At 25.3% G+C, this 13,658-nt stretch overlaps 1 protein-coding gene across 2 annotated transcripts; it reads right to left on the bottom strand.

The window, feature by feature from the left end:
• Positions 1-4,732: 4,732 nt before the first annotated feature.
• Positions 4,733-13,658, bottom strand: LOC145839511 (zinc transporter ZIP9-like). 2 transcript variants are annotated; one of them, XM_082947106.1, is made up of 7 exons: positions 13,533-13,658; positions 13,058-13,193; positions 10,010-10,084; positions 9,105-9,230; positions 7,695-7,861; positions 6,331-6,465; positions 4,733-5,472 (listed from the first exon to the last, which is right to left on the bottom strand). In XM_082947106.1, exons 1-7 carry the CDS (start codon positions 13,635-13,637, stop codon positions 5,263-5,265), a joined length of 954 nt encoding a protein of 317 aa, XP_082803232.1. In that variant the 5' UTR covers positions 13,638-13,658; the 3' UTR covers positions 4,733-5,262. The 2 variants fall into 2 exon arrangements, with proteins under 2 accessions (XP_082803232.1, XP_082803233.1); XM_082947107.1 differs by lacking the exon at positions 10,010-10,084.

Below are 13,658 nucleotides of genomic sequence, written 5' to 3'. Positions count from 1 at the left end.
CAAGAAAACGTTGTATAAATAAAAAATTAGAAAAAAACACAAAATTTTTTAAGGGACCTTATTCAAAAATTCAAACCCCAATTCAATGGATTTTTTTTAAAGACAAATGACCGTTCTTTAGAATAAAAAAAAAGTTTTTGATTATCTATTAAGATAAGGACATAATTGGGTCTTAAGTTTGGACGTTTTTTTTAAGTTCCTAAAAATGCTCTAAAGCTAAGTTCACGCTCGTCAAAAAAATGTAGAAAAGTTGAATTCTGGAGCTGCATGAACTTTCAGCACCATGTGAATTAAATCATGATCTTTGTTGAAATTTTACTACAACGCGAAAACAAAAAGACAATTTAAACTCGAGCAGAAGAAACTCGAAAAGAAGCAATTCAAGCAGTGAAAATTTGAGCAGGGAAAACTTGAGAAGGGGTAACTTGAGCAGGAACAACTCGAGCAGGGGCAATTCAGGCAGGGAAAATTCGAGCAGGAGCAACTCAAGCAGGGGCAACCTCGTTTTTTGAACTTTTTTTTAATTGTTTAGACAAGTCATTAAATTTAGTTAGTAAGTATATAAACAAAGCTAAGAAACGGTGATGATATACAAAGGTATGAGATACGTACTTTTTTAAGTTTATTTATTATTTAATTAAACAAATATTTTAAACTATTTTTCTGAAAAACTTGCTATTTCTTCATATTACCTTTATGTTTTAGTCTAAATGTTTCAAATTAGGGGATAACGGAGTTAGTAAACTAAATTTTGTTTTAGATTCAGTGTGAAGTTACAAAATGTAGAAGATGGTTTCATATAAATTGTGTTGGATTAAGTATAGAGCCATCAAAAGAGTTTAAATGTATGATGTGTGAAAACTCTTAATTGATTAGAAATTGTATTTTTAATTTTTTTTTGTTGCTGACATGTACAACAAAATTTAAGTTGAGTACAAGCATTTTTAATTATTTTTTCTCAATTAATAATTTAGCTCCCAAGTAATAGTTATACATACCTAAGCTTAATGAATTTGTACAATATTTTAAAAGAGTAAACGACTTATTATAACGATTTATTTGTTTTAAAGTTGGTTCTGACACTACATTTCAGTTATTTTGTATAATCTTTGCATTACAACGAATATAAGTTAAAAAACTAATACTGAAGACACATCTGAAAAAATATATTTTTAAACATTTTATTTAGCATAATGTAAAAAGCTATTAACAAACAAAAAAATATTTTTTGAAACACATTTTGCTGTAATATACATTTTTTATAAATAACTTAGTTGAAATAACTCTCGAAAACTGAAGGAATTAGTAAAGTGTTATACTTATTTATTATTGTTATTATTGCAGTTTTATTGTCCATATGATGGACCTAAGCATCAAAACCTAAGCCACTTAAACAGAAACACACGTAATGAAACAAATAAAAAATAAAAATAACACAAATAGTACATTGTTTAAAACAAAAAAAAAACATATTTCAGTATAGTATTTATAAACTAACATAAAAAGCAATTTTTATAACCACAAACTTATACTTGTTAACGTTTTGATGTAAAACGATCAATCATGAAAAGTTTAAATGCATTAACTGACAAGACAACAAAAAATAAAAACATAAAGCTCCAAGCACATAAAAATAGACTGGCCAGATAAATAATTATTTATTATATTGAAAAAAGACTCATCATTAATGATTAATAAAAGAAAGTCGCTGATTAAAAATTGAACTATGGACTAAGTTAAATCTCAAAATTAAATCCACGATTAATAAAAAACTACTAATTATTTTTACTAACAAAAATTTTATTTAAATCAAACTTTTTTAACTTTGATCGAAATTCTTCAAATTTTTTGCAAGAATTAATTTATTTGGAATTTATTTCATATTTGAACTAACCGATAGAAAAAAGAAATATGCTAAGCCTCATCATTGAAATGATTTCTGCATGTAAATTTTTTGCTATTTCCTCTTAGCAAGTAATTATTTCGATAAGGTTCAAAAATTTATTGTATATTAATTGTAGTTTTACCGTTAACTAGTTTAAAAAAAGTACTGAGGTCAAATTCAAGTCTCCTGTATTCTAGAGATTTTATATTTGTTAATCTATCAAGGTAAGATGTATAAGAGGTATTGCAGCGGTTAAAGATTAATCTGGTATATTTTATTTGAACAGATTCTATATAATTAATATATTTTTTTAAGTATGGAGAGCAGATTGGTGTATTGTATTCGAACTTAGGACGAATGTAAATGAGAAACAATTTTTTAAGGATGTTTATATCCATAGATTTAAAGCCCTTTAAAACTTGAAATTTAATTCTGATATAAAATTTAGTTTCAAAGGATCAAACAAAGAAAATATGGTTTTTATAAACGTTTATTTGCTATTTAGAATAACTTTTTTATCTAGCCCTGATGTTTATTACTAGGCTAATTATAAATTATCTCCGTGTACGGTCGGCGGGCCGGGTTAGACAGTGTTTTTTTTAGCTTGTAAATAACTTGTGCGAAACAAATGTATAGAAGTTAAAAGGGTAGCTGTCAAATTTGCTCGAACGTACAAAGTTGCACGAGGGCACAAAATTGCACGAAGACACATTTGCACAAGCAGACAATTTTGCACGAGTTGGTTTTTTTATTTAGTTAATCTTAACTTTATTTTACTATCACTATTACCCCTTAACCTTGGTCGGTAAATTTTCTTTTTTTGATTAAGTTGTGCCGGAAATCGCGAATTATTCTACGATTTATCAATAAGAGTTACACTTATTTATAAACAAATTACAAATAAACACTGCTAAGTTTAAAAGTGTCTGCTGACTCCAACGTGATATCGAACCCACAATCTTCCAGAGTTTTTCAAGCGACCATAAACAGCACTTATGACATAGAAGAAAGCGCTCAGGCTAGGGAAAGTAAAGAAGTTGTAGATATTGATAGTTCAAATGAAGTTGATTTAGATAACGAGGATTTAACTTACTTTATAGAGCAAGCTAAGGTTTTAGAAAAATAAAGTTAAACAAGGAATTAAAATCAATTTATTGGAGACAAAATAGAAATAACACAATAAATAGTAGCGGCCTCGCTTTAAACAATCAGACCTCGCACGCTTTAGACGAAACGACAATACAAAGGAGTTTTTAAATAAAACTCTTGAAAACTGTAAGTTCTTCCAAAATATTGATGCCGTACGTGATCCGGCAGTAGAATTACATTTTTTTTAGACCGATGTACGGCCTACGGGATCACCACTGACAGTGAGAAATTTGAAATTCTTCAGAGAATATGGCCCCGTTCTGATATTATAGACTTTGTGGAAACACATGACGAAGAAAGAACGTACAACAATCTTATTATGTTTTTACAAGGAAAAGATAGTAAATTGCCTCGTATCTTAGGTGTAAGCCCATCATGGCCAGAGCCAGTAAAATTTCAGAATTTTTTTTGTCAGCTAAACAATGGGCAAAGCCAAAGGAGAAAGATAGGTTTAAATGTTTTATGCATAAATATGCCCGCAGTGATTTAAAAAAACAAGATTAAGGAATGTTTTGGGCTCGAATATGACGAATTTCTTAGGCGTACGGAGTTAATATGCGATGTTGAACAACAGATGGTCTTTGAAAATGCTAAAAAAAATTCATACGAACCTCAGCGTTAAGTAAACTTAGCCTTTTTTTCAATTTAAAAAATATGTCTTGTTTTCTTATTATTAATAGTTTGCACCAATTGACAGTTATATGCAAATTAGACACTTTTGAAAAATCTCGGGGTCATTGTTTTTTAAAATCTTTGCAGGACACTTAAGAAAAAAAAAGTTTCGGAAACTCTTGCCTATATAGACTAAAAAAATTAATGAAATTTTAAATTAAACTAAAAAACACTGAATAGAAATTTATAAAACATAACTAGTTTATAATTTAACTAGTAATTAAGAAATTGTAATGAATTAACAACTTTTATTTGCCATTAAATGAATGAAAAGTTTTAGAAGTATGTTAAACTAAATATTACTTACTTCTAAAGTAAATAAAGAAACATGTAGAAAAGTGGCTAGTTTTCAATAGATTGAGTGCTTGTCCAATTGCCGTTGTTACTTTTAAAGTATAAAAAGTATACACAATCATTTTTATAACATTTTTCTATTTATCTTCAATTTGAAAATAAAGACAGGATATTACTTTTGGTTTGTTTACAAAAAAAAAATAATACGATAAAAATACTGTTTCATTAAATAGTGAAATAATAGTTGTACAGAAAATATTTAAAATTTAAGAAGTGTTCCATGAATGTTTTTTTTTTCTTTTACATACTAAGTAAACATTTTTGATATTTAGAAAAACCATAGATTTATTTTGATAGAGTTAAAATAAAATAATTTTTTTACTTAGAAAAACTAACAGCACGTTTGATTCTTAGAACACATTTTTCAATAATACAAAAAATGTATTTTACAGCTATAATATTTTTTATTAACGAAGAATACTACAAAGTAAAACACAGACTTTCAAATTACAACTAGAAGTATTTGATTAAATTTATTAAAAAAAGTCTTGAAAAAATTCAATTTCATTCTAATATATGTACCTGAAGTATTTAGTATATTTACAAATTAATCAAATACAGACTTAAAGTTTTAAAAAAACAATGATTCACACTTCCGTGATGTAAAATATCACACCTTATTTAGTATTTTATAATTTAAATTTATGATATGCATAATCTTTTTGGGTGTAATTCAAAATTTCAAAACAAAACCCTGAGATAAATTAGAACTAAATAAGAAAATAAAATGCATCAAATTTCTTAAAAATTAAAACATTTGCAAAAATAAGGCAAAAGTTGATTTAAATAAATAATGAAAATGATGAAAAAAAATATTATAATGCTTACACCACCGTGAAAAAAAAAATTGGTGTTTAATAATTTTAAATACTAGTACTAAAAACTTTATAATATAGATAATAATATTAAATTTTTATCAGAAAAATAATTAATCATTTTATATACGAATAAGAAATTGTAGTACTTTTTGTATAAATTTTTTAATAATAATAATTTTTTTAACTAGTAAAATAATGAAGTTTCGATTCAGTTTAAATATCACCTTTGAAGTTAAAAAAGAATTAATATACCAAAGTTAGATCATTTAATATAGATTGTAAAATTTTACGAACTTAATTAACTAAGTGAGGCAAAAACAATAAATTTATTAACTTCTTCCACCTCTTGTAACTCAATATACAAAGTTATCTTTTTGCACTCATCTAATGATGGTGGTGATGACCCATATTGAGCAGGAGAGGGAAAACACACCCTAACACAAGGACCACTACTTCGCGACTACTCAGCTTTCCATGGTTACCATGGACGATATCAGATAACACATGGACGGTTGCGACGTAGAGAAAAGTACCTGCTGAGAATAACATAGCAATACCAGTTGCATTCACTTCAGCCATATATTCCTTGTTACTCTGTGTTACAGTTTTGTAAATCTTATAAAGTTAACCATTGTTAACAAGCTAGAAACTTTTGCAAAAAGCTTAAGTCTTTGTAAACTGTACAGCTTTATCTTTCTTCACTTACTTTTAAGTATTATAGGACTTATAATAAATAATTTTCTACGACCAAGTTAAATTTCAGAACCTGAATACTTTTTGCTGAACATGTATTTAAATAAAATTATAAGTATTTTAAAATTAATTCAAACGACGTAGATATTATATAGTGGTCTAGGTTTAAAAAATAAGCTAGTTGAATTAATTATTATTTTAATATATGCTTTTTGAGCAAAAAAGTTTTGTTTAAACATAAATGTTTAGTTAATCTGTTTAAATAACAAAACCATTTTTAAGTCCTTTAGAAGTAGTATGCATACTTCTAAAATGTATTGTTTAATATGCATTGTTTTAAGTTTCATAAGTCTTAAGATTATATTATCAATATCCCCGTTGTTTAAATCATCACATATATGAAAAATATTGTTAAGCGCTTATTGAGATAAAATTTGTGATACTCAATTACAATACAATTTTATTTTTAATAAATTTTAAATGTATTTTTACTCATTTTTTACAGTAAAAACCTATACAATGCTAAAATATTCTGTATCAATAAAAGCCTATTAAAGTAAGCCTAGTGTTTTAAGTTAAAGTAACGAAAAAATTGAATAAACATTTAAAATAATAGAGTTTTATGCTATAGATTAAGTCATAAAAAGTTATTTTTGTAGTCAATTTTAATCAAAGTTAAGAGAATAAACTAGTACTATTAAAACAATCAGGGAGCTGTTTATTAAACAAAAATAAAAACCAAATATACTTAAAGCTTACTTGGTTTAAAAAAATATAAGTTATTATAGCCATCAATGGAGCGGCCAGTGCAAAAGCAAGAATGTGTTTCTTCGCTCTTCGTGGTTCTAATCCTTCGTGAATCAAAAACGTTGATAAACCAAAAGCTGCTGGCGCCTGTTTGTTTTAAATTAAAATTAACAATTATTTTTTAGTATCATTGCTCTTTACCACACAATTTAACAACAAAATTCAAAAAATTAAAACTTTTATACGCTTTTTAAATCTCTTCCGCATCGATATTATAACATAATGTGTGAGTTACAAAAGAAAATAAACAAGTTATTTTGATATATGAAGAAAAGTTAAATAAACAAAAAGTATGCCTTTTTACATTAGTTAAATACCAAGAATTTCAATTTAAACTTACCATAATTTGGTTATCGAATCTTTTGTGAGTATGCTAGGTCAATATTAAAAAAAATTTTTTAAGTTTCACTAAGGCACTAAAGTTAAACTAAGCATTAATAATATATATTTAAATAATGATTTAAAAGTATTAAACACGAGCAAAATTAATCTAACGATTTCATTACAAAACCTATCTGAAAAATAAACAATGAAATTATAACATGTACTGTAAACGTATAAAACATACTCTGGACAAAGGTGTTAGTTTATTATATGAAACAAAAAAAAATTAAATCTTGTGAATAAAAAACGACTAAATGTCCAAAACATCAAGTATATAGTAACCAAATAAAAGTATATTTTAAACTTTCAATATTTATATACATTATTGACAAATTACAATAAAGATATTCCTTAGAAATACGACAAAAATTTAAAGATAGAATAATTTGGGTAAAAATTCACAAATTTCATATTTGTTACTTTACGTAAATCATTCTATCAAAGCTAAATCATTGATTATAAAAATGATTAAAAATAGTTTTTAAAAGATTAATTTTTTGTTACTTACTGGCTTGGTACTACGTTTAAGTGTGATTTTTGAAATGAATTGACTATGTTAGTAAATTTCAATTAAAATTAAACATTTTACATTTTTAAATTTTAGATACAAATTACTAACTTTGATTTCAAAAAAAAAAAAAAAATAATACAAATTACTTAAAACTTTCAAAAATTTGTTTATAAAAAATCTTTAACATAAGTTATGAGTATAAAAAATGTTAGCAGTTATAGTAATGGTTAACCTTATATTGTTAAAACAGAAATCATTCTACAAATAATTGCAATATCTATTTTTAATTTAGTAGAATACTTTAATTCAAGTTGCTGATCTATTTTATTTGAAAAAAACATCAAACTAATACATTACATCATACCATTATTGCAAAATTTAAAGCTAAATTAATAATATATAGTAAGCCAACCAAACTAACTTTGTGCAACATTATAGCTAGAAAGACTATCAATTGCAAATCATTTCTATCAGTTGAAGCAGCTGCACCTAGTGCAATACCATCTGCAGCAGCATGAACTACTAGACCAATTGTTGCTGTTTGCGTTTTTGACTTAGGAGATCCAACTTTGCTTTGATTTAATTCATCTAGTTTATAAACAATTTCCGTAATTGTTCAAGGTAAAGAAAAATTACTTTACACCCTAGCTTTTTATAGAACATTATTAAATGCTTGAAATGAACTACTTGTAAAACTACAGACAAAAAATATACAACTTAATAATAATTATTTTTTAACAAAAACAATTTGTACAGTACTTTTCTTTATTAGACTAAAATATGTTTTTCTGTGTTGACTTGATTAACACAGAGAAACATATTTTAGTCAAACAAAAAAAGCTCCATGGAGTTGTGTAAAAAAAATTCGTACTACGGGAAAGATTTGAATAATGTATTGACTTGTTTGACACAGAGAAACATATGCTAGTTCAATGAAGAAAAGTAATGTGTATAAATTGTTTTTATTATATATTCCAGCAATCTTGTTTCGCTAGAATCTGTGTTAACAAACCATCAGCTAGTAATTAAGAGTATTTAAACATTTTTTATTGATTTTATTTAAAACAAATGCTTAAAAACTGTACAGTAATAATAAAGTCATAATTTGATCAAAACTTTAACATGTTTATGGAATAATAAAAAAACATTACAAAAAGTTTTTAAATTTTTATAGCAAAAATATACTTTTCCTTATTACTTTCCAAGTTATTAATTGATGTAACGTAATTATTATAGAATAACAGTCATTATATTTTATTCATTGACAAGCTCTTGGAGTAAAAAATTGTTTGCTACAATAACTATATACTTTTTTTTCAATGATGTAAAGATCTCTTTTTTTTTACCATCAAGCAAAACTTTGTTACAATTTTTATAAAATTAACATTAAAATTTGAAGAATTTCTCAACATGTTTTATAATTAAATTTAGATTTAATGAGAAACTCAGGAAATTAATTATCAGTTATTGAAAAACATATTTAATTATTTTAAAATATTACTTTTGTGAAAAATAACTCTTGAGTTATATTTTATTTGTATATGCATGGTTAAGTATTTTAAAAACGATGTAACCTTTTTTAAAAAATATCTATACACATGTTGGGTTTACTATAATACTATTTCTTTCTTAGTAATTCTAAATAAGTCAGATCAAAAAACATGCTGACTAACGATTCAATTTTACTCTAGTTAATTTTAATTTTAATTAACTTTTAAAAATACCACTTTAAAATATTTTTTTTTTTAAATACACCTTTTAAGTCTATTTAATTTTTATAACTTTTTAGTAAAACAACATCTGACGATTGAAGTATGCAAACAAAACTGACCAAGTCTTATTTCTGAGCTCGCATGTGAATGGTTACTTCCTCCAATTTGATCAACCAACAACATGAACACAAAACCAATCAACAATGAAATTCCCACTGCTTTGTGAGAACTTTCGCCTGTTTCTTCTGTTTGGAAGTTATTCAACAAGTTATTTACATACATATGTTAATAACCATTAAGGTAGTTTCATATACAGAAATACATTAAGAAATATATGTACAGTACATATTCAGAGTTTTTTGTCATTAAATCAAGAATATCTTTTGTAATTGTTATTTCTTACTAACAAATATTTTAACTAATTTAAAAAAAATTTTAAAAGCTTTCACATGAAATTAAAATTTACAAAAATTAATTTACAGAACGAATTTCTTGTAGATTTATGACATTTTATACATGTTTTTCTGTTTTAAGAATATAATATTCTTAAGTTTAGTCATTGTTAGAAGCAATACAAAAAAAATTTGATCTAGTTCTTAATTTAAAGTTAGCTACTAATACTATTTAAAATCATGTTTTAATTAACACTTAGAACTCCAAATAAAAACTGAATAAGAAATTTTGTTACAAAAGTTCAAGAAATAAAGAGTTCTAAATATTTTTTATATTAAAATGTCATGCTGTGATTGTGTGACAATTGATTATAGAAATCTATGATACTTCTTGTTAGTTTTTTTAGGCATATTTTGCACACAAAATTGTTAATTTAAAAACCATATTAGTCATAAAAAATAGGTTTAAAATTAAGTTGTAAAGTACTAATATTAACAATAAGTACGAAACTTAGTTTTAAAGAGTAATTGAGTACAAAACTAGATACTAACCTTTACATAACTTCATTATAGCAATTTTTTAGTATATTAATAAACTTTTAAAAACCACACTTGTACAAAAAGTATCTTACTTTGAATTTTATCATCAACATGCATTGTTATTTCATCTATTTTATTGTCAGTATTAAGATTTGTTTGAATAATTCCTGATACAAAAACTTATTAATTATCATGCAGTAAAGAAGCATTTTTTTTTATACAATTTCAACTAATTCTAAACCTGTATACTCATTAGTTTTATATACATTGCAACTCTAAAAATCAATGCCTTCTAAAATTTTATATCGAGTTTAAAAGTATCAATTTAAAAAGTGTGTATAAAAATTTTAGTATAAGCAAAAAATTATCATAATAGATTGATTGCATTAGAAAAAATTATCATTTTATCCAAGTTCACTAAAATTCATAAATTATTTTTTACTTTGCAATAACTTTTTTATGAATTAAATTATGTTTTTGATACATATTATAAGTGAACATTGTAAAAAACAATCAAGTACATACTAATTAAAAAAATTCTCTTGGTATAATTATACAGAATATTTTTTATTTTACTTACTACAACTAAATCTTTTTTTTATTCTATGACATATTTCTAAAGCTTCAACTATGAAAAAGGCAGCATATAATTTACTAACAGTTATATTTTTATTGAAGAATGTTTTATAAAAGTACTTATTTTATCATTTAAAAAATTATGTAATTACATAACTTTTGGTAGTCATTGTTAAGCTATTTACAGCTAATCAACAATTTATAAAATTTATATTAAATTAGAATACCTATACAGTTAGATAAAAAATTAAATACATGTTAATTAAAAAATAAATAAATAAACCTTATAAGGAAAGTTTTATCTCTAAAACCAACACCAATATAAATAAGTACATAAACTATTTTAAAAAGTATTTATTTATAGAACTTATGATTATTATGTTTAAACTGAAAAATGTTTTTGTTGTATATTAAACCAAATCTTTAAAAGAAAACGTAAATAAAAATACACACATATATATATTTATATATAATTAAGTTATTTAACTTAATAAATTAAATTTTTCACACTGAGCCCACCTTGAGGGCTTTATTATTAAAAAGGTTTATTTAAAGATGCAAAACTCAAAGAACTCAAATTCGTGACTATTCACTCATCAGCTTCAAAACAAGTTTAAAATAAAGCACAAAACAAAATCACTAATGAAAGTTAAAAAATTTTTGCATAAATAGATTATGACGTAATTTTGAAAATATCGAAAATCATGCAAAACGGCTTGTGCAAAAATTAATGTACCAATCGACAATAAACTAGCAAAAACTCATATAACTTCAGTGAGTAACTATATATTAGGACAGATAATTGAAAGAGATAAAGATAAAATTAAGATGCAAATTAAAATTTAGGTTATTTTAAGATGAAATTAAAACTTCTTAAACTTTAAAATCAAACTAAAAATTTTAAATCAAAACTCAGGAATTCAAAGTCAATGTGGCTGCGCTGGTAGCTGTAAATATAATTTGAAAGGGGGTAATTGCCGTTCAGAGAACATTGTCTACAAGGCCACAGTTAAGTCTGGCGTTGAGACGAGGTTCTATGTTGGCTTGTGCTTGACTCATTTTAGATTAAGGTATGCCAATCATAAAAAATCTTTTAAAGGCGGCATATATGAAAATGACACTGAACTTTCAAAGTATGTTTGTGGCTTAAAGCGCAGCGGCATTGACTTCGAAATATCCTGGGAAGTTATGAAAAGAGCACAGCCTATAGCTGACAGCAATAGCCCAATATGTAGGCTGTGTCTCAAAGAAGCATCAGCCGTTGTATATGCACTGAAAGACAAGAGATGCCTAAACAAATGAAGCGAGTTTGTATCGTCTTGTAGACATATAAAAAAGTCGTTTTTAAAGTTTAACAAGTTTTAATTTCATCTTAAAATAACCTAAATTTTAATTTGCATCTTAATTATATCTTTATCTCTTTCAATTATCTGTCCTAATATATAGTTACTCACTGAAGTTATATGAGTTTTTGCTAGTTTATTGTCAATTGGTACATTTAATTTTTTCACAAGCCGTTTTGCATGATTTTTGATAGTTTCAAAATTAAGTCATAATCTATTTATGCAAAAAAATTTTAACTTTCATTAGTGATTTTGTTTTGTGCTTTATTTTAAACTTGTTTTGAAGCTGATGAGTGAATAGTCACGAAACTTGAGTTCTTTGAGTTTTGCATCTTTAAATAAACCTTTATATGTATATATATATAAAATTTAGATTTCAGTTCAGTAATAATCTTCAGCTTGTATAATAAAAGATGTATATTTTATACAAAAGCCAAGATTTTTTAACTACAATCATACTAATTGCATTCATGTCAATAAATTATTGCTTATGGTTAAAAAGTTACACTACAGTTACATAAGTAGTTAGTATAAGTTTTTACTTTTTTGCTTTTTATTGTGGTCGAACTAAAAAGTAAGTTTATGAAAAGTTTTAAAAACAAAGTGACTTCAATGATTTAATAATTTTTATGGAATACAATATATCTACACTTATTTTTAAAGTTATCTATGCCAAAGCTTCTTAAAATAAAAACTAACACTAGTATGAAAACAAATTTATCATTTTTTGGTTAAAATTAAAATAGCATGAAACCATTAGAGATTATCAAAAAAACTTATATTGTTTTGTTAGAACAAGGAAATTGTTTGCAAAATTCTATCAGGCCATAGCCTGGATTTCTGTGTGCAGTGAGACAAGCTCAAGTTTTGAGCATAAAGGTTTGACTATGCAACTTTGATCATCAGACCACAAGCTTTTGGTAGATTGAGACAAGGGATTTTTATTTTAAACTCATCAGTCAGTCGCAACCAAAAAACCTACCATTGACAATTTACAAACAGCTTGTCATGTTTTACCATGAAGCTAACGTTTGCTGGTATGATCAGTAACCTCAGCTTTGTCTAGTTGCTGTGCAACATTTAATACATTGTACACTTAGAAAGATAACTGGCTTAGCTACAAAAATATTATAGTAATTCATTTAATATAGTTAAACTATATACATTTATATATGTAACTATTAAACAGAATAGTGTAATTTTTCAATTAACAAAAACTACCTTTTTCACTTAAGGATTTTTCGTGGTGATGATTATGGTGACCATACATTGTCTCGACACCTTCTGGTATAATTACAACTAATGAAGTACCAACTAGCAATCCCGCACCAAAAATTGTTACCAATTGCAATGTTTTCTAACAGATTAAATTTTATCATTTAATTTTTAAATAACACTTATGTATTGAACTTATAAATTACAGCATAGTTTCATATTTAAATTTTCTATTTAAAAAACCAGTTATCTGCTTTTAAATCAAAATCATGGTACATATTTTACATTATCAAATTTTACTTAGTTTAAAATAAAATAACAGTTCACTTTAATTCACGTAAGGTAAACAACATAGAAGCAACTAAAACAACAATAAGTAGTTTATAACCATATCTACACTCATTTAGACTGCTCCACAAAGCTAAAAACTCTTATAATGAATATAGTATAATAATTTTTGCTGTTTTAAACATGAACTAACTTGTGACAAGTTAAAAGCCATTGGAATCCATCCAAACAAGAGACATCCAACAAACATTGCAACTGAAAGGCCACATATACTAATAAAGTCAGACATTTTAAACATTAATCAACAGACTCCTTATCT

This window comes from Thalia democratica, chromosome 6 (genome assembly GCF_965202585.1).
Source record: "Thalia democratica chromosome 6, ktThaDemo2.hap1.1, whole genome shotgun sequence".
Taxonomy (NCBI): domain Eukaryota; kingdom Metazoa; phylum Chordata; class Thaliacea; order Salpida; family Salpidae; genus Thalia; species Thalia democratica.
This window is presented reverse-complemented; position numbering and strand designations above follow the sequence as displayed.